At 39.7% G+C, this 23,707-nt stretch overlaps 1 protein-coding gene across 1 annotated transcript in view; it reads right to left on the reverse strand.

Annotated features, from left to right (window-relative positions):
* Positions 1-23,707, reverse strand: part of LOC126212690 (cortactin-binding protein 2-like) — a 101,724-nt gene that overhangs the window by 18,176 nt on the left and 59,841 nt on the right. Inside the window, exons 5-7 of the mRNA XM_049940106.1 lie at positions 17,238-17,387; positions 9,662-9,811; positions 65-214 (exon numbers count right to left, since the gene is read on the reverse strand). Coding sequence (XP_049796063.1) covers positions 65-214; positions 9,662-9,811; positions 17,238-17,387 — 450 coding nt within the window. The remainder of the gene's footprint in view (positions 1-64; positions 215-9,661; positions 9,812-17,237; positions 17,388-23,707) is intronic.

The raw sequence follows: 23,707 nt of genomic DNA on the forward strand, positions 1-23,707 counted from the left end.
TGATCTACCTTATAATGGTGTGTGTGTGTGTGTGTGTGTGTGTGTGTGTGTTGAGGGAACTCACCGCATTTGAGAGACAGTGGCCTCATCAGGTTGAGTAGTCGTGGGCTGCGCAGCAGCAGGTGTCTGGCGAGGTGCGCTGGCAGAGGTGGCGGCAGTGGCGGAGGTGGTGGTGGTTCTGGTTGTGGTACTCAGCTCCGTAACGACTGGTGCGCTGCACATACAGAGAGAGGCAGGGTGTGAGCTGGCTGGTGTTTCCTCGTGGGGATGTGGGGGTGCCTCCCTATGGCCAGCACTGCTGAGGGACCATCCACACACTGGCAACTATATGGACGACATGTGCCACATATGGGGACAGGGCTCCCGTTAATACAAATGAATGACCAGTAAGCTAGTAACTATCAGCTGCACCACCCGAGCTTCCCACGGCAGTTGCCGAACACGATACAACATGTAGTTCAAAACAAAGTGCAGCCAGAAGGTACATACATTTGCAAAAACTCAATTACAGAATTACTGGAGAGGTCAGCTCAGGTATTATCACCATCAAATCTATATTAACGGCCTGAATTCCACTCCACCTAAATTGTATGCACCCACATAATGTTACAGTCTTACAGTCCCTCCGATCTCTTTTCAGTACGGGCATTTCACTCTACAAAATGGTTACTACGAGACACTACTTGAAGAAATTGATCTGTAATACTGAGTCCACAATCAGACTAATATCACGATAATGTAAATATCACGAAACCTGGTATAATCAGGTGACAGTCTTCAACACTTGTAAACTCAAGTTTATTGCAATAAATGACATTCCAGAGACTTAAGTTTCAACTTGAAATTACATGACTAAGACATTTGTATTACAATTAAGCAACTATTGTCTCTTAAGTAAGTATGAAAGATCTTAAATATCATTTTGGCCACATGTAAGCATGTGTGTGCAAATGTTGAAATGACATAGCATAAAGTTTTGTGTTAGATGATTCAAACCCAGCAAGTAATAGGATTGTTAACTAAGGGCAATAATACATTACATATCCAAATATAGCTAGATGCGAATCTGAGATGTTGAGAAAGTATTTTGTACCTTTACTGGGATTTGAATCCAGCACCTATCATTGTTTTCTAACCACAAATACACATTAAACATCTGCTCAGACTAGCTGTAGCGCGATTTGCATATGTCTGAAACGGAAATAACTTAATGGAAACTTCTGTGTGGAGTGGAAATCTAAGCCTGCATGCTGCATGCCTGCATGCATCATCGTTGTTGACTGCCCACAAGAAAATGTTTATTATCGAATTCCTTTTTGCCAGTTGCTACGAGTGACATGTCTTAACTTGAAATGATGGCTTGAAAAGTTTTGTGTGACAGTTGAAATCAACACCACCTATCATTGTTGAAAAGACACGTAGAGGCGATAAAAATCAAAATTACTTTTCTCCTTTGGTTTGATGAGCACATATTACTATTTCAAATGACACAATGAAATTATTTGCAGACAACCACGAATACAACGGATGCTAACTACTATGGACATATCCCTGGGAACAATTTCTTAGCACAAAAGACCTTTGTCACACCAGATGCATATTGTTACATTCTGAGGACTCATTAGCCTCTAATTGTACATTTTTTTCTAAGGACAAAACATTTTCATTTTATCAAGTTAAGGCCCAATGGCTCATATGTCCACCCAACCATCCTGGTTTACATTTTCCTTTTTTAACTGATCAATGCAAATGCTGTGACCTTTCCCTTGAAATGCTACTATCTATTTCCTTTCCCACATTTGAGTGCTGTAGATCTGCTTCGTCTCTTATGGTCTTGCAGTCGATAGGACGTTTAACATTAAATTACTTCTTTCTTTCTTCCGCAATATTTGCTATTGAATTAAAGTGTTGCATGATGGTTAACTGGTCACATTTCATGACGTTTGCCAGTAATCAATTGGGCCATACTGGTAAACCACCACATCAAGACAAACCAACTCAAAATTAGAAAATTATTTTCAGATTTGATTTGTTCAGCGCACTTACCACATACACGCACAAAATACTTTGTGCACCATTTTCAAAGGCTTAAACAACAATCTTCATGACCGTCAAGAGTACAACATTCAGTAAGTCACTCCAAGAATAATTTATAACTTCCAATAAAAAATTATGGCTAATAACTAAACTTATTGCAACCTGTATGAGAACATGTAAAACTAAATCTCTATGATCTTATGCATGAATCTACTTGTTTCAGTAAAATTATGGGTGGCCCTTTTAGGCAATATGCATCAATGTAGCACGCTACATAGAAAAAATTATGGACTATCTTACGCAATTGCACGATACTTTTTTTAGGCCTCCTTTTACCACCTGGAATTTATCTGGACGGATTATCTGTGCTACGTAAGCTACGTTTACTGAAGACAAGTCTCGTCTTTGCAATAACCGGTGGTGTTAATAGTAACAGAAGAAACTACAATAATGAATGACCTCTTCAAAAAAACATTATATTGGATAAACAAAGCTGCTTAGTACCACCTCAAAGTAAAAAATAAATTTCTTCAGAAATTATAACAAAAGGAATCCACTTCGAGAAGAACAATGGACCCATTCTCAGAACAGCAACTGCTTATGATTGACTTCCTTATAAATCAAATGCATCTCTTCCCTTAGTAAAATTATATGCCCTAGCACCAAATAAAAGAACCAGAAAATAACTAACTTTCCTTGACACAATACCACACTACTGCAGCTATTAATACAACAAAGGTACCAGGAGAACGTTCTGGAAGTTTGATTGATACTTGTCACCGAGTTTTGTTCTATGATCTAGTGTTGGTGTGCAACCTAAACTCTTAGAAGATCACAGCTGCTCAGGTGGGAGAAACATTTCCTGCAAAAATTTCCATAGGCTACAATAATTCCAGTAAGGCAGCTGACAATTATGTGATTTTATTTCATCGATTACAAAATCAAGTCAAAAGTACACATTAGGTAGGTAAGGCCACTAGTGAAAGTTGATTATTGGTAAACAAGGAAAAGAATGTTTTGTAAAGGCTGTAATTAACCTCCAGGAAAAGGGAACGCTCATCCAGTGAGGAGCATCCTCCGCTAACAACAAAACAATGGCACTGGACTGAAAGTTTGGTGGTCTGTTAAAATGGCTCTAGCTTCATATGATTAAGCTCTGTGTTCGAGTCACTGATCAGCCGAACACTAAACAACTATGAAAAGACCCTCTTAGCTTCTGTTGAGTTCAGTTAAACAACATAGTCCGACAATTAGAAGCTCACCATCAATCTTTCCAATACCAGAAATTTTATTTCATTACTGAACCAATGATCATGTAGATTATGTAGAGTGCTGTATCTGTCGTATGTAGAGTCTTTTATCTGTCATGGAAATTCTTTGATAACGTATACATATTTCAGTTATGTGAACTTTTGGAACAAAGTTTAAATTAAGCTTGTTAATGTAAATAACTACTGGAATGATTATTATGTAATGCACTGTAAATGACTTGGTCCATAGTTAGGGAATGCAGGGTTGAATGTAAAAAATGTGGGGAATCCCTGCAGCTACAGAAGTAGCCTGACAGAATGGAAAAGGTGTCGTTCACGCAAGCGGCAACTCGTCCCTTGCAACGGCTAAGGAGTCTGGCTTGAGCAGTGCTGTGGTTAATATCTCGCTAGCAGTAGTGGAACATTGTGGCTCATTCTTGCAGTTTTGAGGCAGAGGAGCTAAGAGCGTTACTTATGCACCTTTGATTCTGCATTTGGTGATACCATGTATAATGGCACGGTTTTCGGCCCTGCAAAAATATAATTCAGAAGACCTATAACAGGGCGAGGCCAACAGTACTGCCATGACTACATCGCCGTCATGTTAACAGCCACTGCAAATCACGCCACCAGTGCCACCAGCCTTCCACCAAAATGTTTATATTTGGCACTCTGTAAATGGACCAGGTATTTGTGAAATTTGGTTGATTTTAGTAATAATTGTGGTATTGCTAAAAGCTCTATCTTGCACCTGTGATTATCCCAAATCACAAACCTCACCAGGAATCCTATCCTAGTGAATTTAATTCCAAGTGTGCTAATTTATTCATCATCATCATCAGCCAATTCAATCATTAAATGATGTGGCCTCTTCGAGTCGTGGATTCAGGTAGGCTTTCAGCAGTCTTCTCCAAGTGGGACAGTCTTGGGCAGTTCTCTGCCAGGTGTTACCAGCGATCTTCTTGATGTCTTTGTCCCATCTGTCTGGTGGTCTTCCTCTAGGCCTCCGGTGCTCCCTCGGACTCCACTCCAGTACTAGCTTCGTCCATCTGTTGTCTTTTCTTCTTGCGACATGGCCAGCCCACTGCCATTTCAAGGAACCTACTGTCTCTAAGATGTCATTAACCTTCGTCACAGACCGGATGTCATCTGCCCTTTTCCTGTCCTTTCTTGTATAGCCCAGCATTGATCTCTCCATGGCTCTCTGTGCTGTCCTAAGTTTCCCTTTTGTAAATGAGTTCAGTGTCCATGTCTCACAGCCATACGTCATCACAGGAAGAATGCATTGATCAAAAACTGCTTTCTTCAAATTTACTGGCATTTTTGATCTGAACACTTTTGAATTCTTCCCAAATGCTTGCCAGCCAATTTGATGCATCGATAGATTTCTGGCCTTATGTCTCCCTTCATATTTATAATCTGGCCAAGGTAGACATATTCACTGACCTCTTCTAGCAGACTGTCCTTGACCTTCACATCTCCAGCTGGAACCCATTTGTTGGACATTACTTTTGTTTTGGAAAGGTTCATGTTCAAGCCAACCAGCTGACATTCCGATGCAAGATCTGTAACTAAGTTTTGGAGCTCTGCGAAGTCTTTGGCCAGTAAGGCAATATCATCAGCAAATCTCAAGTTGGTAAGCCTTCTTCCATTAATTCTAATTCCCTTACCTTCCCACCTCAACTTTGACATAGCCATTTCCAATACAGCAGAGAACAGTTTTGGGGAGATGGGATCGCCTTGCTTGACACCCCTCATGATGCGGAATTCTTGAGTTGATTCGCCGATGTTAACATAAGCTGAAGAATTCTCGTAGATTTTCCTGAGCACTTCAATGTATGCTGCTCCCACTCCTTGCTCACTCAAAGCTTGGAGGACAGCTACATGGCTAACGGAGTCAAATGCCTTTTCGAAGTCAACAAAGGCAATGCAGAGAGGCAGTTGGTATTCATTCGCTCTGCTTATCACTTCACTAACGGTCAGAATGTGGTCAAGAGTGCTAAAATTGCTTCGGAATCCTGCTTGTTCTATAGGTTGGGCTGAGTCTAGGGTGGAACTAATTCGGTTTAACAAGATCTTTGTGAAAATTTTGTACAAAATTGAGAGCAAGCTGATAGGACGGTAGTTTTTAATATTGTGAATACTTCTTTTCTTGTGTATCAATATAATCATAGCCTTGTTCCACGATAATGGGATTGAAGCGTAGTGCAGGCAGGAAGTAAATACTTTTGCCAAGTGATTTATTGTTGCCTCTCCTGCCAGTTTGAGGATGTCAACGCTGAGCTCATCATCACCCGGCACTGTTCCCTTCTTCATGCTATCTAGAGCACACTTGACTTCTGATGGGAGTATATCTGGAACACCAGGTACATCATTTAATTTAGATACACTCAAATTTTCCCTTGGGTTGCTATACAAATTGCTATAAAAGTCTCTGATGAACTTCAAAACCTCCTCCTTTTCAGTGATTCGACTGTCATTTCCATCGAGTGCGATAATCTGCTTTTTACCGATTGTGAGTTTGCGTTTGGCTGACTTTAAACTTGTCTTGTTCTCCAAGCTTGCTCGTAAGGTGTCTTCAGTGAATTTCTGTATGTCAGTTTTCATTTCTCTTAGCACTGCCATACATAGTTCGGAATACGCTACCATGTCACGATCGGTTTGGATTTTCATTTCTCTCCTCTGTTGTAAAAGGGTTTCAGTTTTGGCACTGAATTTCTTTGGTTATCTATTTTTTTGGCATAGGCCACCGACTTGTTGTGCACTTGAAACAATCATTTCCGCCAAATCACCATCTTTAGTTACATGGAATTAATTTATTACGAAAAGACTATTCAGAAATAGTTGTGATTACTTTCTGATGTGTGGAGTTGTGTTTAAAGTTCAGTTTTATAGTTTGAGAAATACTACACTGCCAGTGTGGTTTTCAATCTATCTGCAATCATTTTCTTAAATAATTTGCCTTACTTAAAAAAGTACCAGTAAATAGTAAAGTTGTTAGTTAAAAGAATAATAATATTGAATACAAGTAAAAAAGATTATTAATTATGCACTTTGATCAGAATTACAAAGCTTTATCACTGTTCATTTTATGAGTAGGTGTTTGAACTTGAATTTAAAATTGTTTTGGCATTTGCACAGTCAACCATATTTTGAGAAGGTTAAAAGACTGCTTTTCAAAGCACACTTGTTATTTGAAGAGTTATAGTTTGTTGTGCTTCACTTAATGAATAATTATTCATGACAATACTCACAATTTCCCATACACACTTGAGTAGTTTTGTTAATGAGCATGGTTCATCAAACCATTAAAGTTTAATAGCCCTCATGTGCTAGGCTAGTTGGTTAATGAAGCAAAGCAAAGGTCCCTCCAGAGCCACTGTAGTTAGATTTGCTTTCTGTTTAATTGCTTCAAACTGAGCTCCAGAAAGAAATATTTACTGTGTTAGCTATTTTAATGCAAGCTGGTTCATGTAATGGCATAGAGAAACTCTACTAAGCAATGATGTTATAGAGTATGATCATAATAAACCCCGATTTAATTCAGAATCATTTCATGCTCTGCCCTGTTTAGTAATGCTATTAGTATCATGTGTGTTGGTGACCGGTTGTATTAACTGCTGCATCTAGTTCATTCAAGGTACATCGTCTTCACTTCCAAGTTAGTACTACAGTTATCTGCAAGGTTAGGTTACTGTGTTCTAGTGCAAACAGATGTCAAGAAAGAGTTTAGTAGGTGTTAAGCAAAGTTAGGTTAGCCCTAGCACTGCCTTGAGCTTTATTACATTGTTTGACAAAAATGCCTAATTAGGCTGGCAACTGATATTAATATGTAATATTACGACTTGCTTTTGTGCTGGAGAACATCTGTTCCTCACCCACCTGTTTAGTGTTGGTTATACTCTGCTGGAGTGTTTTGGAAGTGAATCCCAGTCAAACAGATTGTTTGTTCTGTTCCCATTAGGTTATCTCACGGTCACAACTTTCTCAAAAATTCCTCATAGAGGTTTAATGTAATCACTGACTGCCATTTATGGTGGTCGGTGTTACCATTACAAGCACTCCCTTTGGAGGAGCCCTCCTGCACCATTCCACCACATGTGGATGGCTGACTTGCAGCAAGGCTGTGCCCTGTGTTCTGTGTCATTTGTATGGCTGCTTCGGTATCTTGGCATTTTCAGCTCTTAAGGAGGGAGGCAGAGCTTTAGTTGGTAAAGACATTTCCAGCTGGAGTACATCACAACCAGACACACATTCTGGAATCAGGTATTGGATTTTAAGGTGTACCCAGGACCAGATGTACAGTCAGATCACAATTTAGTTATGACAATGAGTGAAGTACATTTTAAGAGAGTTGTTAAGTGAATTCAGTGTGTAAATAAATAGGATACTGAGGTACACAGGAATGGAATGTGAATTTTAACTTCTATGAGGCTCTAGATAATGTGATAATGAATGGCGATCAAACGAATTTTCACGTTCGTCTATATAATCGATGAGAGACAATTCATAACAACAGACAGCCAGAAAAAGACATCCAAACACTACAGAAGTGACCAAGCGCTGGTAAGTGTGATAGCTTACGCACAATGAGCCAAACAGCTCATGAATCCAACTTACTGACAAAAATAACAACATCCAGAAGAATGGAAGACAAAGCTGATGATCTGTTTGAGGATGCTAAATTTGGAGTAATGGATCCAGGGAGGACAACTTGACCTTCAACCTTATAGTGGCAGGAATGTGTGAGAAAAATCAAGAGATATTTATTGGATTTGTACATCTTTACATGACATTTGACAGCATGAAACAGTGAATTTTTTTTCTCTAAAAGGTACGTATATGGTACAGCAGATAACATAGAATATGAGCAATAATCAACAAGAATTGGTACTCTGAATCAAAGATGATTAAAGATAATGATGCAGGTAGTCTCCACAAATGTTCAGATGAACACTGAAGAATCATTGGTGGAATTGAAGAAACTTCCAGGAATTTAATTAAAACTGAAGGTGAAAACGATTTTGTTTAATAAAATTCACTGGTGATATTTCTGTGTTCACTGAAAGTCTGAATGAATCACCAGAGTTGATGAATGGAATAAATAGTTGAATGAACACTAAATCAGGATTAATGAATGGAAGAAAGAGGAGAGTATTGCAGAGTAGCAGAAATAACATTGGTGGCAATGTTTACATCGGAATTAAGGACCACGCAGTAGACTGCTTCTAGTGACTATTACACATGAAGCTAATTTACACTGAGGGACAGAGCGTGGTTGTTATAAGGAGTAATGTTGCATGGGAAAGCAGGAGATTCCTTGTAAAGTTACTAATACCAAGGATAGGCCTGAATTTGTATTGGATGTCCCTTAATGTATATGTTTGGAGCACAGTACTGCATAAAAATTAATCGTGGATTATGGAAAAAAACAAGAGGGGAAATTAGCATTCCAAATTTGGTGCTATAGAAGGATGTTTAAACTAGGTGAACTCATAACAGAACTGTGGAACGTCTCTGCACAACAGGTGAGGATATTGTGATATGTGGAAAACTGTGACAAGTACAAGGGTCAGCATAGTAAGTTATATTTGAAGGCATCAGGGAATAACTGCTGTGGCACTAGAGGTAGTTGTTGAGGTTAAAAACTGAAGGGAAAGACAGAGAGGAATGCATACCACAAATGACAGTGGATTCTGGGTGCTCATGGCACTGTAAATCTGTTGCTCACACAGACAGACACTTTGTCAACAGGAGGCAGAGTTTCTGTTTAGCATGTCTGTGGTTACTGGGACTGGCTGTTACAGCAGTGGGGCAACCAAGGTGGACCACTCCCTGACAAGCTAAGGCTCTGCTGACGTTTGCTTCTGGCTGGTGCTTGCAGAGTGTAATTTTTGTTACTAACAGAAACTTTATAGCAAATTATTGCGTTGTTTTTCCTGTCTCATTCCTGACGAGAACCAAAAATGGTCTCATAAATGTGTGTATGTGTGACCTCTGCTAGATCATTCCAATACATCTAGAGTAACATACAATTATCTCATTTGACATAGTGTTACACATTCAGTGCACTCATGCTCTACCTGCCACTAAATTTTCTGTGGATGACATTGCATGAATTATTGCTGGCATTGGTTTGCTGATCTTGATGAGAATAAGTCACTGAACTGTTGACAATAGCTATTTTCTCTACCAACCTATTCTTAATTAACCTCTCTCCCATGATACTATGATCTAGTCCTGAGGATACCACCCATGAATGTATGTTCTGATGCTTTTGAGTATTTATGTCTGATCTACCTTATAATGGTGTGTGTGTGTGTGTGTGTGTGTGTGTGTGTGTGTGTGTGTGTGTGTGTGTTGAGGGAACTCACCGCATTTGAGAGACAGTGGCCTCATCAGGTTGAGTAGTCGTGGGCTGCGCAGCAGCAGGTGTCTGGCGAGGTGCGCTGGCAGAGGTGGCAGCAGCGGCGGAGGTGGTGGTGGTTCTGGTTGTGGTACTCAGCTCCGTAACGACTGGTGCGCTGCACATACAGAGAGAGGCAGGGTGTGAGCTGGCTGGTGTTTCCTCGTGGGGATGTGGGGGTGCCTCCCTATGGCCAGCACTGCTGAGGGACCATCCACACACTGGCAACTATATGGACGACATGTGCCACATATGGGGACAGGGCTCCCGTTAATACAAATGAATGACCAATAAGCTAGTAACTATCAGCTGCACCACCCGAGCTTCCCACGGCAGTCGCCGAACACGATACAACATGTAGTTCAAAACAAAGTGCAGCCAGAAGGTACATACATTTGCAAAAACTCAATTACAGAATTACTGGAGAGGTCAGCTCAGGTATTATCACCATCAAATCTATATTAACGGCCTGAATTCCACTCCACCTAAATTGTATGCACCCACATAATGTTACAGTCTTACAGTCCCTCCGATCTCTTTTCAGTACGGGCATTTCACTCTACAAAATGGTTACTACGAGACACTACTTGAAGAAATTGATCTGTAATACTGAGTCCACAATCAGACTAATGTCATGATAATGTAAATATCACGAAACCTGGTATAATCAGGTGACAGTCTTCAACACTTGTAAACTCAAGTTTATTGCAATAAATGACATTCCAGAAACTTAACTTGAAATTACATGACTAAGACATTTGTATTACAATTAAGCAACTATTGTCTCTTAAGTAAGTATGAAAGATCTTAAATATCATTTTGGCCACATGTAAGCATGTGTGTGCAAATGTTGAAATGACATAGCATAAAGTTTTGTGTTAGATGATTCAAACCCAGCAAGTAATAGGATTGTTAACTAAGGGCAATAATACATTACATATCCAAATATAGCTAGATGCGAATCTGAGATGTTGAGAAAGTATTTTGTACCTTTACTGGGATTTGAATCCAGCACCTATCATTGTTTTCTAACCACAAATACACATTAAACATCTGCTCAGACTAGCTGTAGCGCGATTTGCATATGTCTGAAACGGAAATAACTTAATGGAAACTTCTGTGTGGAGTGGAAATCTAAGCCTGCATGCTGCATGCCTGCATGCATCATCGTTGTTGACTGCCCACAAGAAAATGTTTATTATCGAATTCCTTTTTGCCAGTTGCTACGAGTGACATGTCTTAACTTGAAATGATGGCTTGAAAAGTTTTGTGTGACAGTTGAAATCAACACCACCCATCATTGTTGAAAAGACACGTAGAGGCGATAAAAATCAAAATTACTTTTCTCCTTTGGTTTGATGAGCACATATTACTATTTCAAATGACACAATGAAATTATTTGCAGACAACCACGAATACAACGGATGCTAACTACTATGGACATATCCCTGGGAACAATTTCTTAGCACAAAAGACCTTTGTCACACCAGATGCATACTGTTACATTCTGAGGACTCATTAGCCTCTGATTGTACATTTTTTTCTAAGGACAAATCATTTTCATTTTATCAAGTTAAGGCCCAATGGCTCATATGTCCACCCAACCATCCTGGTTTACATTTTCCTTTTTTAACTGATCAATGCAAATGCTGTGACCTTTCCCTTGAAATGCTACTATCTATTTCCTTTCCCACATTTGAGTGCTGTAGATCTGCTTCGTCTCTTATGGTCTTGCAGTCGATAGGACGTTTAACACTAAATTACTTCTTTCTTTCTTCCGCAATATTTGCTATTGAATTAAAGTGTTGCATGATGGTTAACTGGTCACATTTCATGACGTTTGCCAGTAATCAATTGGGCCATACTGGTAAACCACCACATCAAGACAAACCAACTCAAAATTAGAAAATTATTTTCAGATTTGATTTGTTCAGCGCACTTACCACATACACGCACAAAATACTTTGAGCACCATTTTCAAAGGCTTAAACAACAATCTTCATGACCGTTACGAGTACAACATTCAGTAAGTCACTCCAAGAATAATTTATAACTTCCAATAAAAAATTATGGCTAATAACTAAACTTATTGCAACCTGTATGAGAACATGTAAAACTAAATCTCTATGATCTTATGCATGAATCTACTTGTTTCAGTAAAATTATGGGTGGCCCTTTTAGGCAATATGCATCAATGTAGTACGCTACATAGAAAAAATTATGGACTATCTTACGCAATTGCACGATACTTTTTTGAGGCCTCCTTTTACCACCTGGAATTTATCTGGACGGATTATCTGTGCTACGTAAGCTACGTTTACTGAAGACAAGTCTCGTCTTTGCAATAACCGGTGGTGTTAATAGTAACAGAAGAAACTACAATAATGAATGACCTCTTCAAAAAAACATTATATTGGATAAACAAAGCTGCTTAGTACCACCTCAAAGTAAAAAATAAATTTCTTCAGAAATTATAACAAAAGGAATCCACTTCGAGAAGAACAATGGACCCATTCTCAGAACAGCAACTGCTTATGATTGACTTCCTTATAAATCAAATGCACCTCTTCTCTTAGTAAAATTATATGCCCTAGCACCAAATTAAAGAACCAGAAAATAATTAACTTTCCTTGACACAATACCACACTACTGCAGCTATTAATACAACAAAGGTACCAGGAGAACGTTCTGGAAGTTTGATTGATACTTGTCACCAAGTTTTGTTCTATGATCTAGTGTTGGTACAACCTAAACTCTTAGAAGATCACAGCTGCTCAGGTGGGAGAACATTTCCTGCAAAAATTTCCATAGGCTACAATAATTCCAGCAAGGCAGCTGACAATTATGTGATTTTATTTCATCGATTACAAAATCAAGTCGAAAGTACACATTAGGTAGGTAAGGCCACTAGTGAAAGTTGATTATTGGTAAACAAGGAAAAGAATGTTTTGTAAAGGCTGTAATTAACCTCCAGGAAAAGGGAACGCTCATCCAGTGAGGAGCATCCTCCGCTAACAACAAAACAATGGCACTGGACTGAAAGTTTGGTGGTCTGTTAAAATGGCTCTAGCTTCATATGATTAAGCTCTGTGTTCGAGTCACTGATCAGCCGAACACTAAACAACTATGAAAAGACCCTCTTAGCTTCTGTTGAGTTCAGTTAAACAACATAGTCCGACAATTAGAAGCTCACCATCAATCTTTCCAATACCAGAAATTTTATTTCATTACTGAACCAATCATCATGTAGATTATGTAGAGTGCTGTATCTGTCGTATGTAGAGTCTTTTATCTGTCATGGAAATTCTTTGATAACGTATACATATTTCAGTTATGTGAACTTTTGGAACAAAGTTTAAATTAAGCTTGTTAATGTAAATAACTACTGGAATGATTATTATGTAATGCACTGTAAATGACTTGGTCCATAGTTAGGGAATGCAGAGTTGAATGTAAAAAATTTGGGGAATCCCTGCAGCTACAGAAGTAGCCTGACAGAATGGAAAAGGTGTCGTTCACGCAAGCGGCAACTCGTCCCTTGCAACGGCTAAGGAGTCTGGCTTGAGCAGTGCTGTGGTTAATATCTCGCTAGCAGTAGCGGAACATTGTGGCTCATTCTTGCAGTTTTGAGGCAGAGGAGCTAAGAGCGTTACTTATGCACCTTTGATTCTGCATTTGGTGATACCATGTATAATGGCACGGTTTTCGGCCCTGCAAAAATATAATTCAGAAGACCTATAACAGGACGAGGGCAACAGTACTGCCATGACTGCATCGCCGCCATGTTAACAGCCACTGCAAATCACGCCACCAGTGCCACCAGCCTTCCAACAAAATGTTTATATTTGGCACTCTGTAAATGGACCAGGTATTTGTGAAATTTGGTTGATTTTAATAATAATTGTGGTATTGCTAAAACCTCTATCTTGCACCTGTGATTATCCCAAATCACAAACCTCACCAGGAATCCTACCCTAGTGAATTTAATTCCGAGTGTGCTAATTTATTATGAAAAGACTATTCAGAAATAGTTGTGATTACTTTCTGATGTGTGGAGTTGTGTTTAAAGTTCAGTTTTATAGTTTGAGAAATACTACACTGCCAGTGTGGTTTTCAATTTATCTGCAATCATTTTCTTAAATAATTTGCCTTACTTAAAAAAGTACCAGTAAATAGTAAAGTTGTTAGTTAAAAGAATAATAATATTGAATACAAGTAAAAAAGATTATTAATTATGCACTTTGATCAGAATTACAAAGCTTTATCACTGTTCATTTTATGAGTAGGTGTTTGAACTTGAATTTAAAATTGTTTTGGCATTTGCACAGTCAACCATATTTTGAGAAGGTTAAAAGACTGCTTTTCAAAGCACACTTGTTATTTGAAGAGTTATAGTTTGTTGTGCTTCACTTAATGAATAATTATTCATGACAATACTCACAATTTCCCATACACACTTGAGTAGTTTTGTTAATGAGCATGGTTCATCAAACCATTAAAGTTTAATAGCCCTCATGTGCTAGGCTAGTTGGTTAATGAAGCAAAGCAAAGGTCCCTCCAGAGCCACTGTAGTTAGATTTGCTTTCTGTTTAATTGCTTCAAACTGAGCTCAAGAAAGAAATATTTACTGTGTTAGCTATTTTAATGCAAGCTGGTTCATGTAATGGCATAGAGAAACTCTACTAAGCAATGATGTTATAGAGTATGATCATAATAAACCCCAATTTAAATCAGAATCATTTCATGCTCTGCCCTGTTTAGTAATGCTATTAGTATCATGTGTGTTGGTGACCGGTTGTATTAACTGCTGCATCTAGTTCATTCAAGGTACATCGTCTTCACTTCCAAGTTAGTACTACAGTTATCTGCAAGGTTAGGTTACTGTGTTCTAGTGCAAACAGATGTCAAGAAAGAGTTTAGTAGGTGTTAAGCAAAGTTAGGTTAGCCCTAGCACTGCCTTGAGCTTTATTACATTGTTTGACAAAAATGCCTAATTAGGCTGGCAACTGATATTAATATGTAATATTACGACTTGCTTTTGTGCTGGAGAACATCTGTTCCTCACCCACCTGTTTAGTGTTGGTTATACTCTGCTGGGGTGTTTTGGAAGTGAATCCCAGTCAAACAGATTGTTTGTTCTGTTCCCATTAGGTTATCTCACGGTCACAACTTTCTCAAAAATTCCTCATAGAGGTTTAATGTAATCACTGACTGCCATTTATGGTGGTCGGTGTTACCATTACAAGCACTCCCTTTGGAGGAGCCCTCCTGCACCATTCCACCACATGTGGATGGCTGACTTGCAGCAAGGCTGTGCCCTGTGTTCTGTGTCATTTGTATGGCTGCTTCGGTATCTTGGCATTTTCAGCTCTTAAGGAGGGAGGCAGAGCTTTAGTTGGTAAAGACATTTCCAGCTGGAGTACATCACAACCAGACACACATTCTGGAATCAGGTATTGGATTTTAAGGTGTACCCAGGACCAGATGTACAGTCAGATCACAATTTAGTTATGACAATGAGTGAAGTACATTTTAAGAGAGTTGTTAAGTGAATTCAGTGTGTAAATAAATAGGATACTGAGGTACACAGGAATGGAATGTGAATTTTAACTTCTATGAGGCTCTAGATAATGTGATAATGAATGGCGATCAAACGAATTTTCACGTTCGTCTATATAATCGATGAGAGACAATTTATAACAACAGACAGCCAGAAAAAGACATCCAAACACTACAGAAGTGACCAAGCGCTGGTAAGTGTGATAGCTTACGCACAATGAGCCAAACAGCTCATGAATCCAACTTACTGACAAAAATAACAACATCCAGAAGAATGGAAGACAAAGCTGATGATCTGTTTGAGGATGCTAAATTTGGAGTAATGGATCCAGGGAGGACAACTTGACCTTCAACCTTATAGTGGCAGGAATGTGTGAGAAAAATCAAGAGATATTTATTGGATTTGTACATCTTTACATGACATTTGACAGCATGAAACAGTGAATTTTTCTTCTCTAAAAGGTACGTATATGGTACAGCAGATAACATAGAATATGAGCAATAATCAACAAGAATTGGTACTCTGAATCAAAGATGATTAAAGATAATGATGCAGGTAGTCTCCACAAATGTTCAGATGAACACTGAAGAATCATTGGTGGAATTGAAGAAACTTCCAGGAATTTAATTAAAACTGAAGGTGAAAACGATTTTGTTTAATAAAATTCACTGGTGATATTTCTGTGTTCACTGAAAGTCTGAATGAATCACCAGAGTTGATGAATGGAATAAATAGTTGAATGAACACTAAATCAGGATTAATGAATGGAAGAAAGAGGAAAGTATTGCAGAGTAGCAGAAATAACATTGGTGGCAATGTTTACATCGGAATTAAGGACCACGCAGTAGACTGCTTCTAGTGACTATTACACATGAAGCTAATTTACACTGAGGGACAGAGCGTGGTTGTTATAAGGAGTAATGTTGCATGGGAAAGCAGGAGATTCCTTGTAAAGTTACTAATACCAAGGATAGGCCTGAATTTGTATTGGATGTCCCTTAATGTATGTTTGGAGCACAGTACTGCATAAAAATTAATCGTGGATTATGGAAAAAAACAAGAGGGGAATCTAAGCATTCCAAATTTGGTGCTATAGAAGGATGTTTAAACTAGGTGAACTCATAACAGAACTGTGGAACGTCTCTGCACAACAGGTGAGGATATTGTGATATGTGGAAAACTGTGACAAGTACAAGGGTCAGCATAGTAAGTTATATTTGAAGGCATCAGGGAATAACTGCTGTGGCACTAGAGGTAGTTGTTGAGGTTAAAAACTGAAGGGAAAGACAGAGAGGAATGCATACCACAAATGACAGTGGATTCTGGGTGCTCATGGCACTGTAAATCTGTTGCTCACACAGACAGACACTTTGTCAACAGGAGGCAGAGTTTCTGTTTCGCATGTCTGTGGTTACTGGGACTGGCTGTTACAGCAGTGGGGCAACCAAGGTGGACCACTCCCTGACAAGCTAAGGCTCTGCTGACGTTTGCTTCTGGCTGGTGCTTGCAGAGTGTAATTTTTGTTACTAACAGAAACTTTATAGCAAATTATTGGGTTGTTTTTCCCGTCTCATTCCTGACGAGAACCAAAAATGGTCTCATAAATGTGTGTATGTGTGACCTCTGCTAGATCATTCCAATACATCTAGAGTAACATACAATTATCTCATTTGACATAGTGTTACACATTCAGTGCACTCATACTCTACCTGCCACTAAATTTTCTGTGGATGACATTGCATGAATTATTGCTGGCATTGGTTTGCTGATCTTGATGAGAATAAGTCACTGAACTGTTGACAATAGCTATTTTCTCTACCAACCTGTTCTTAATTAACCTCTCTCCCATGATACTATGATCTAGTCCTGAGGATACCACCCATGAATGTATGTTCTGATGCTTTTGAGTATTTATGTCTGATCTACCTTATAATGGTGTGTGTGTGTGTGTGTGTGTGTGTGTGTGTGTGTTGAGGGAACTCACCGCATTTGAGAGACAGTGGCCTCATCAGGTTGAGTAGTCGTGGGCTGCGCAGCAGCAGGTGTCTGGCGAGGTGCGCTGGCAGAGGTGGCGGCAGCGGCGGAGGTGGTGGTGGTTCTGGTTGTGGTACTCAGCTCCGTAACGACTGGTGCGCTGCACATACAGAGAGAGGCAAGGTGTGAGCTGGCTGGTGTTTCCTCGTGGGGATGTGGGGGTGCCTCCCTATGGCCAGCACTGCTGAGTGACCATCCACACACTGACAACTATATGGACGACATGTGCCACATATGGGGACAGGGCTCCCGTTAATACAAATGAATGACCAGATACAACATGTAGTTCAAAACAAAGTGCAGCCAGAAGGTACATACATTTGCAAAAACTCAATTACAGAATTACTGGAGAGGTCAGCTCAGGTATTATCACCATCAAATCTATACCAACGGCCTGAATTCCACTCCACCTAAATTGTATGCACCCACATAATGTTACAGTCTTACAGTCCCTCCGATCTCTTTTCAGTACGGGCATTTCACTCTACAAAATGGTTACTACGAGACACTACTTGAAGAAATTGATCTGTAATACTGAGTCCACAATCAGACTAATGTCACGATAATGTAAATATCACGAAACCTGGTATAATCAGGTGACAGCCTTCAACACTTGTAAACTCAAGTTTATTGCAATAAATGACATTCCAGAAACTTAAGTTTCAACTTGAAATTACATGACTAAGACATTTGTATTACAATTAAGCAACTATTGCCTCTTAAGTAAGTATGAAAGATCTTAAATATCATTTTGGCCACATGTAAGCATGTGTGTGCAAATGTTGAAATGACATAGCATAAAGTTTTGTGTTAGATGATTCAAAACCAGCAAGTAATAGGATTGTTAACTAAGGGCAATAATACACTCCTGGAAATGGAAAAAAGAACACATTGACACCGGTGTGTCAGACCCACCATACTTGCTCCGGACACTGCGAGAGGGCTGTACAAGCTATGATCACACGCACGGCACAGCGGACACACCAGGAACCGCGGTGTTGGCCGTCGAATGGCGCTAGCTGCGCAGCATTTGTGCACCGCCGCCGTCAGTGTCAGCCAGTTTGCCGTGGCATACGGAGCTCCATCGCAGTCTTTAAAACTGGTAGCATGCCGCGACAGCGTGGACGTGAACCGTATGTGCAGTTGACGGACTTTGAGCGAGGGCGTATAGTGGGCATGCGGGAGGCCGGGTGGACGTACCGCCGAATTGCTCAACACGTGGGGCGTGAGGTCTCCACAGTACATCGATGTTGTCGCCAGTGGTCGGCGGAAGGTGCACGTGCCCGTCGACCTGGGACCGGACCGCAGCGACGCACGGATGCACGCCAAGACCGTAGGATCCTACGCAGTGCCGTAGGGGACCGCACCGCCACTTCCCAGCAAATTAGGGACACTGTTGCTCCTGGGGTATCGGCGAGGACCATTCGCAACCGTCTCCATGAAGCTGGGCTACGGTCCCGCACACCGTTAGGCCGTCTTCCGCTCACGCCCCAACATCGTGCAGCCCGCCGCCAGTGGTGTCACGACAGGCGTGAATGGAGGGACGAATGGAGACGTGTCGTCTTCAGCGATGAGAGTCGCTTCTGCCTTGGTGCCAATGATGGTCGTATGCGTGTTTGGCGCCGTGCAGGTGAGCGCCACAATCAGGACTGCATACGACCGAGGCACACAGGGCCAACACCCGGCATCATGGTGTGGGGAGCGATCTCCTACACTGGCCGTACACCACTGGTGATCGTCGAGGGGACACTGAATAGTGCACGGTACATCCAAACCGTCATCGAACCCATCGTTCTACCATTCCTAGACCGGCAAGGGAACTTGCTGTTCCAACAGGACAATGTACGTCCGCATGTATCCCGTGCCACCCAACGTGCTCTAGAAGGTGTAAGTCAACTACCCTGGCCAGCAAGATCTCCGGATCTGTCCCCCATTGAGCATGTTTGGGACTGGATGAAGCGTCGTCTCACGCGGTCTGCACGTCCAGCACGAACGCTGGTCCAACTGAGGCGCCAGGTGGAAATGGCATGGCAAGCCGTTCCACAGGACTACATCCAGCATCTCTACGATCGTCTCCATGGGAGAATAGCAGCCTACATTGCTGCGAAAGGTGGATATACACTGTACTAGTGCCGACATTGTGCATGCTCTGTTGCCTGTGTCTATGTGCCTGTGGTTCTGTCAGTGTGATCATGTGATGTATCTGACCCCAGGAATGTGTCAATAAAGTTTCCCCTTCCTGGGACAATGAATTCACGGTGTTCTTATTTCAATTTCCAGGAGTGTACATTACATATCCAAATATAGCTAGATGCGAATCAGAAATGTTGAGAAAGTATTTTGTACCTTTACTGGGATTTGAATCCAGCACCTATCATTGTTTTCTAACCACAAATATACATTAAACATCTGCTTAGACTAGCTGTAGCGCGGTTTGCATATGTCTGAAATGGAAATAACTTAATGGAAACTTCTGTGTGGAGTGGAAATCTAAGCCTGCATGCTGCATGCCTGCATGCATCATCGTTGTTGACTGCCCACAAGAAAATGTTTATTATCGAATTCCTTTTTGCCAGTTGCTACGAGTGACATGTCTTAACTTGAAATGATGGCTTGAAAAGTTTTGTGTGACAGTTGAAATCAACACCACCTATCATTGTTGAAAAGACACGTAGAGGCGATAAAAATCAAAATTACTTTTCTCCTTTGGTTTGATGAGCACATATTACTATTTCAAATGACACAATGAAATTATTTGCAGACAACCACGAATACAACGGATGCTAACTACTATGGACATATCCCTGGGAACAATTTCTTAGCACAAAAGACCTTTGTCACACCAGATGCATACTGTTACATTCTGAGGACTCATTAGCCTCTGATTGTACATTTTTTTCTAAGGACAAAACATTTTCATTTTATAAAGTTAAGGCCCAATGGCTCAAATGTCCACCCAACCATCCTGGTTTACATTTTCCTTTTTTTTTCTTAAACTGATAAATGCAAATGCTGTGACCTTTCCCTTGAAATGCTACTATCTATTTCCTTTCCCACATTTGAGTGCTGTAGATTCTGCTTCGTCTCTTATGGTCTTGCAGTCGATAGGACGTTTTAACACTAAATTACTTCTTTCTTTCTTCCTCAATATTTGCTATTGAATTAAAGTGTTGCATGATGGTTAACTGGTCACATTTCATGACGTTTGCCAGTAATCAATTTGGCCGTACTGGTAAACCAACACATCAAGACAAACCAACTCAAAATTAGAAAATTATTTTCAGATTTGATTTGTTCAGCGCACTTACCACATACACGCACAAAATACTTTGAGCACCATTTTCAAAGGCTTAAACAACAATCTTCATGACCGTTAAGAGTACAACATTCAGTAAGTCACTCCAAGAATAATTTATAACTTCCAATTAAAAATTATGGCTGATAACTAAACTTATTGCAATATGCATCAATGTAGTACGCTACATAGAAAAAATTATGGACTATCTTACGCAATTGCACGATACTTTTTTTAGGCCTCCTTTTACCACCTGGAATTTATCTGGACGGATTATCTGTGCTACGTAAGCTACATTTACTGAAGACAAGTCTCGTCTTTGCAATAACCGGTGGTGTTAATAGTAACAGAAGAAACTACAATAATGAATGACCTCTTCAAAAAAACATTATATTGGATAAACAAAGCTGCTTAGTACCACCTCAAAGTAAAAAATAAATTTCTTCAGAAATTATAACAAAAGGAATCCACTTCGAGAAGAACAATGGACCCATTCTCAGAACAGCAACTGCTTATGATTGACTTCCTTATAAATCAAATGCATCTCTTCTCTTAGTAAAATTATATGCCCTAGCACCAAAATAAAGAACTAGAAAATAAGTAACTTTCCTTGACACAATACCACACTACTGCAGCTATTAATACAACGAAGGTACCAGGAGAACGTTCTGGAAGTTTGTTTGATACTTGTCACCGAGTTTTGTTCTATGATCTAGTGTTGGTACAACCTAAACTCTATGAAGATGACAGCTGCTCAGGTGGGAGAAACATTTCCTGCAAAAATTTCCATAGGCTACAATAATTCCAGCAAGGCAGCTGACAATTATGTGATTTTATTTCATCAATTACAAAATCAAGTCAAAAGTACACATTAGGTAGGTAAGGCCACTAGTGAAAGTTGATTATTGGTAAACAAGGAAAAGAATGTTTTGTAAAGGCTGTAATTAACCTCCAGGAAAAGGGAACACTCATCCAGTGAGGAGCATCCTCCGCTAACAACAAAACAATGGCACTGGACTGAAAGTTTGGTGGTCTGTTAAAATGGCTCTAGCTTCATATGATTAAGCTCTGTGTTCGAGTCACTGATCAGCCGAACACTAAACAACTATGAAAAGACCCTCTTAGCTTCTGTTGGGTTCAGTTAAACAACATAGTCCGACAATTAGAAGCTCACCATCAATCTTTCCTATACCAGAAATTTTATTTCATTACTGAACCAATCATCATGTAGATTATGTAGAGTGCTGTATCTGTCGTATGTAGAGTCTTTTATCTGTCATGGAAATTCTTTGATAACGTATACATATTTCAGTTATGTGAACTTTTGGAACAAAGTTTAAATTAAGCTTGTTAATGTAAATAACTACTGGAATGATTATTATGTAATGCACTGTAAATGACTTGGTCCATAGTTAGGGAATGCAGAGTTGAATGTAAAAAATTTGGGGAATCCCTGCAGCTACAGAAGTAGCCTGACAGAATGGAAAAGGTGTCGTTCACGCAAGCGGCAACTCGTCCCTTGCGACGGCTAAGGAGTCTGGCTTGAGCAGTGCTGTGGTTAATATCTCGCTAGCAGTAGCGGAACATTGTGGCTCATTCTTGCAGTTTTGAGGCAGAGGAGCTAAGAGCGTTACTTATGCACCTTTGATTCTGCATTTGGTGATACCATGTATAATGGCACGGTTTTCGGCCCTGCAAAAATATAATTCAGAAGACCTATAACAGGGCGAGGCCAAAGGTACTGCCATGACTACATCGCCGTCATGTTAACAGCCACTGCAAATCACGCCACCAGTGCCACCAGCCTTCCACCAAAATGTTTATATTTGGCACTCTGTAAATGGACCAGGTATTTGTGAAATTTGGTTGATTTTAATAATAATTGTGGTATTGCTAAAAGCTGTATCTTGCACCTGTGATTATCCCAAATCACAAACCTCACCAGTAATCCTATCCTAGTGAATTTAATTCCAAGTGTGCTAATTTATTATGAAAAGACTATTCAGAAATAGTTGTGATTACTTTCTGATGTGTGGAGTTGTGTTTAAAGTTCAGTTTTATAGTTTGAGAAATACTACACTGCCAGTGTGGTTTTCAATTTATCTGCAATCATTTTCTTAAATAATTTGCCTTACTTAAAAAAGTACCAGTAAATAGTAAAGTTGTTAGTTAAAAGAATAATAATATTGAATACAAGTAAAAAAGATTATTAATTATGCACTTTGATCAGAATTACAAAGCTTTATCACTGTTCATTTTATGTGTAGGTGTTTGAACTTGAATTTAAAATTGTTTTGGCATTTGCACAGTCAACCATATTTTGAGAAGGTTAAAAGACTGCTTTTCAAAGCACACTTGTTATTTGAAGAGTTATAGTTTGTTGTGCTTCACTTAATGAATAATTATTCATGACAATACTCACAATTTCCCATACACACTTGAGTAGTTTTGTTAATGAGCATGGTTCATCAAACCATTAAAGTTTAATAGCCCTCATGTGCTAGGCTAGTTGGTTAATGAAGCAAAGCAAAGGTCCCTCCAGAGCCACTGTAGTTAGATTTGCTTTCTGTTTAATTGCTTCAAACTGAGCTCAAGAAAGAAATATTTACTGTGTTAGCTATTTTAATGCAAGCTGGTTCATGTAATGGCATAGAGAAACTCTACTAAGCAATGATGTTATAGAGTATGATCATAATAAACCCCAATTTAAATCAGAATCATTTCATGCTCTGCCCTGTTTAGTAATGCTATTAGTATCATGTGTGTTGGTGACCGGTTGTATTAACTGCTGCATCTAGTTCATTCAAGGTACATCGTCTTCACTTCCAAGTTAGTACTACATTTATCTGCAAGGTTAGGTTACTGTGTTCTAGTGCAAACAGATGTCAAGAAAGAGTTTAGTAGGTGTTAAGCAAAGTTAGGTTAGCCCTAGCACTGCCTTGAGCTTTATTACATTGTTTGACAAAAATGCCTAATTAGGCTGGCAACTGATATTAATATGTAATATTACGACTTGCTTTTGTGCTGGAGAACATCTGTTCCTCACCCACCTGTTTAGTGTTGGTTATACTCTGCTGGAGTGTTTTGGAAGTGAATCCCAGTCAAACAGATTGTTTGTTCTGTTC

The sequence above is a fragment of the Schistocerca nitens genome, chromosome 11 (genome assembly GCF_023898315.1).
Source record: "Schistocerca nitens isolate TAMUIC-IGC-003100 chromosome 11, iqSchNite1.1, whole genome shotgun sequence".
Classification (NCBI taxonomy): Eukaryota; Metazoa; Arthropoda; class Insecta; order Orthoptera; family Acrididae; genus Schistocerca; species Schistocerca nitens.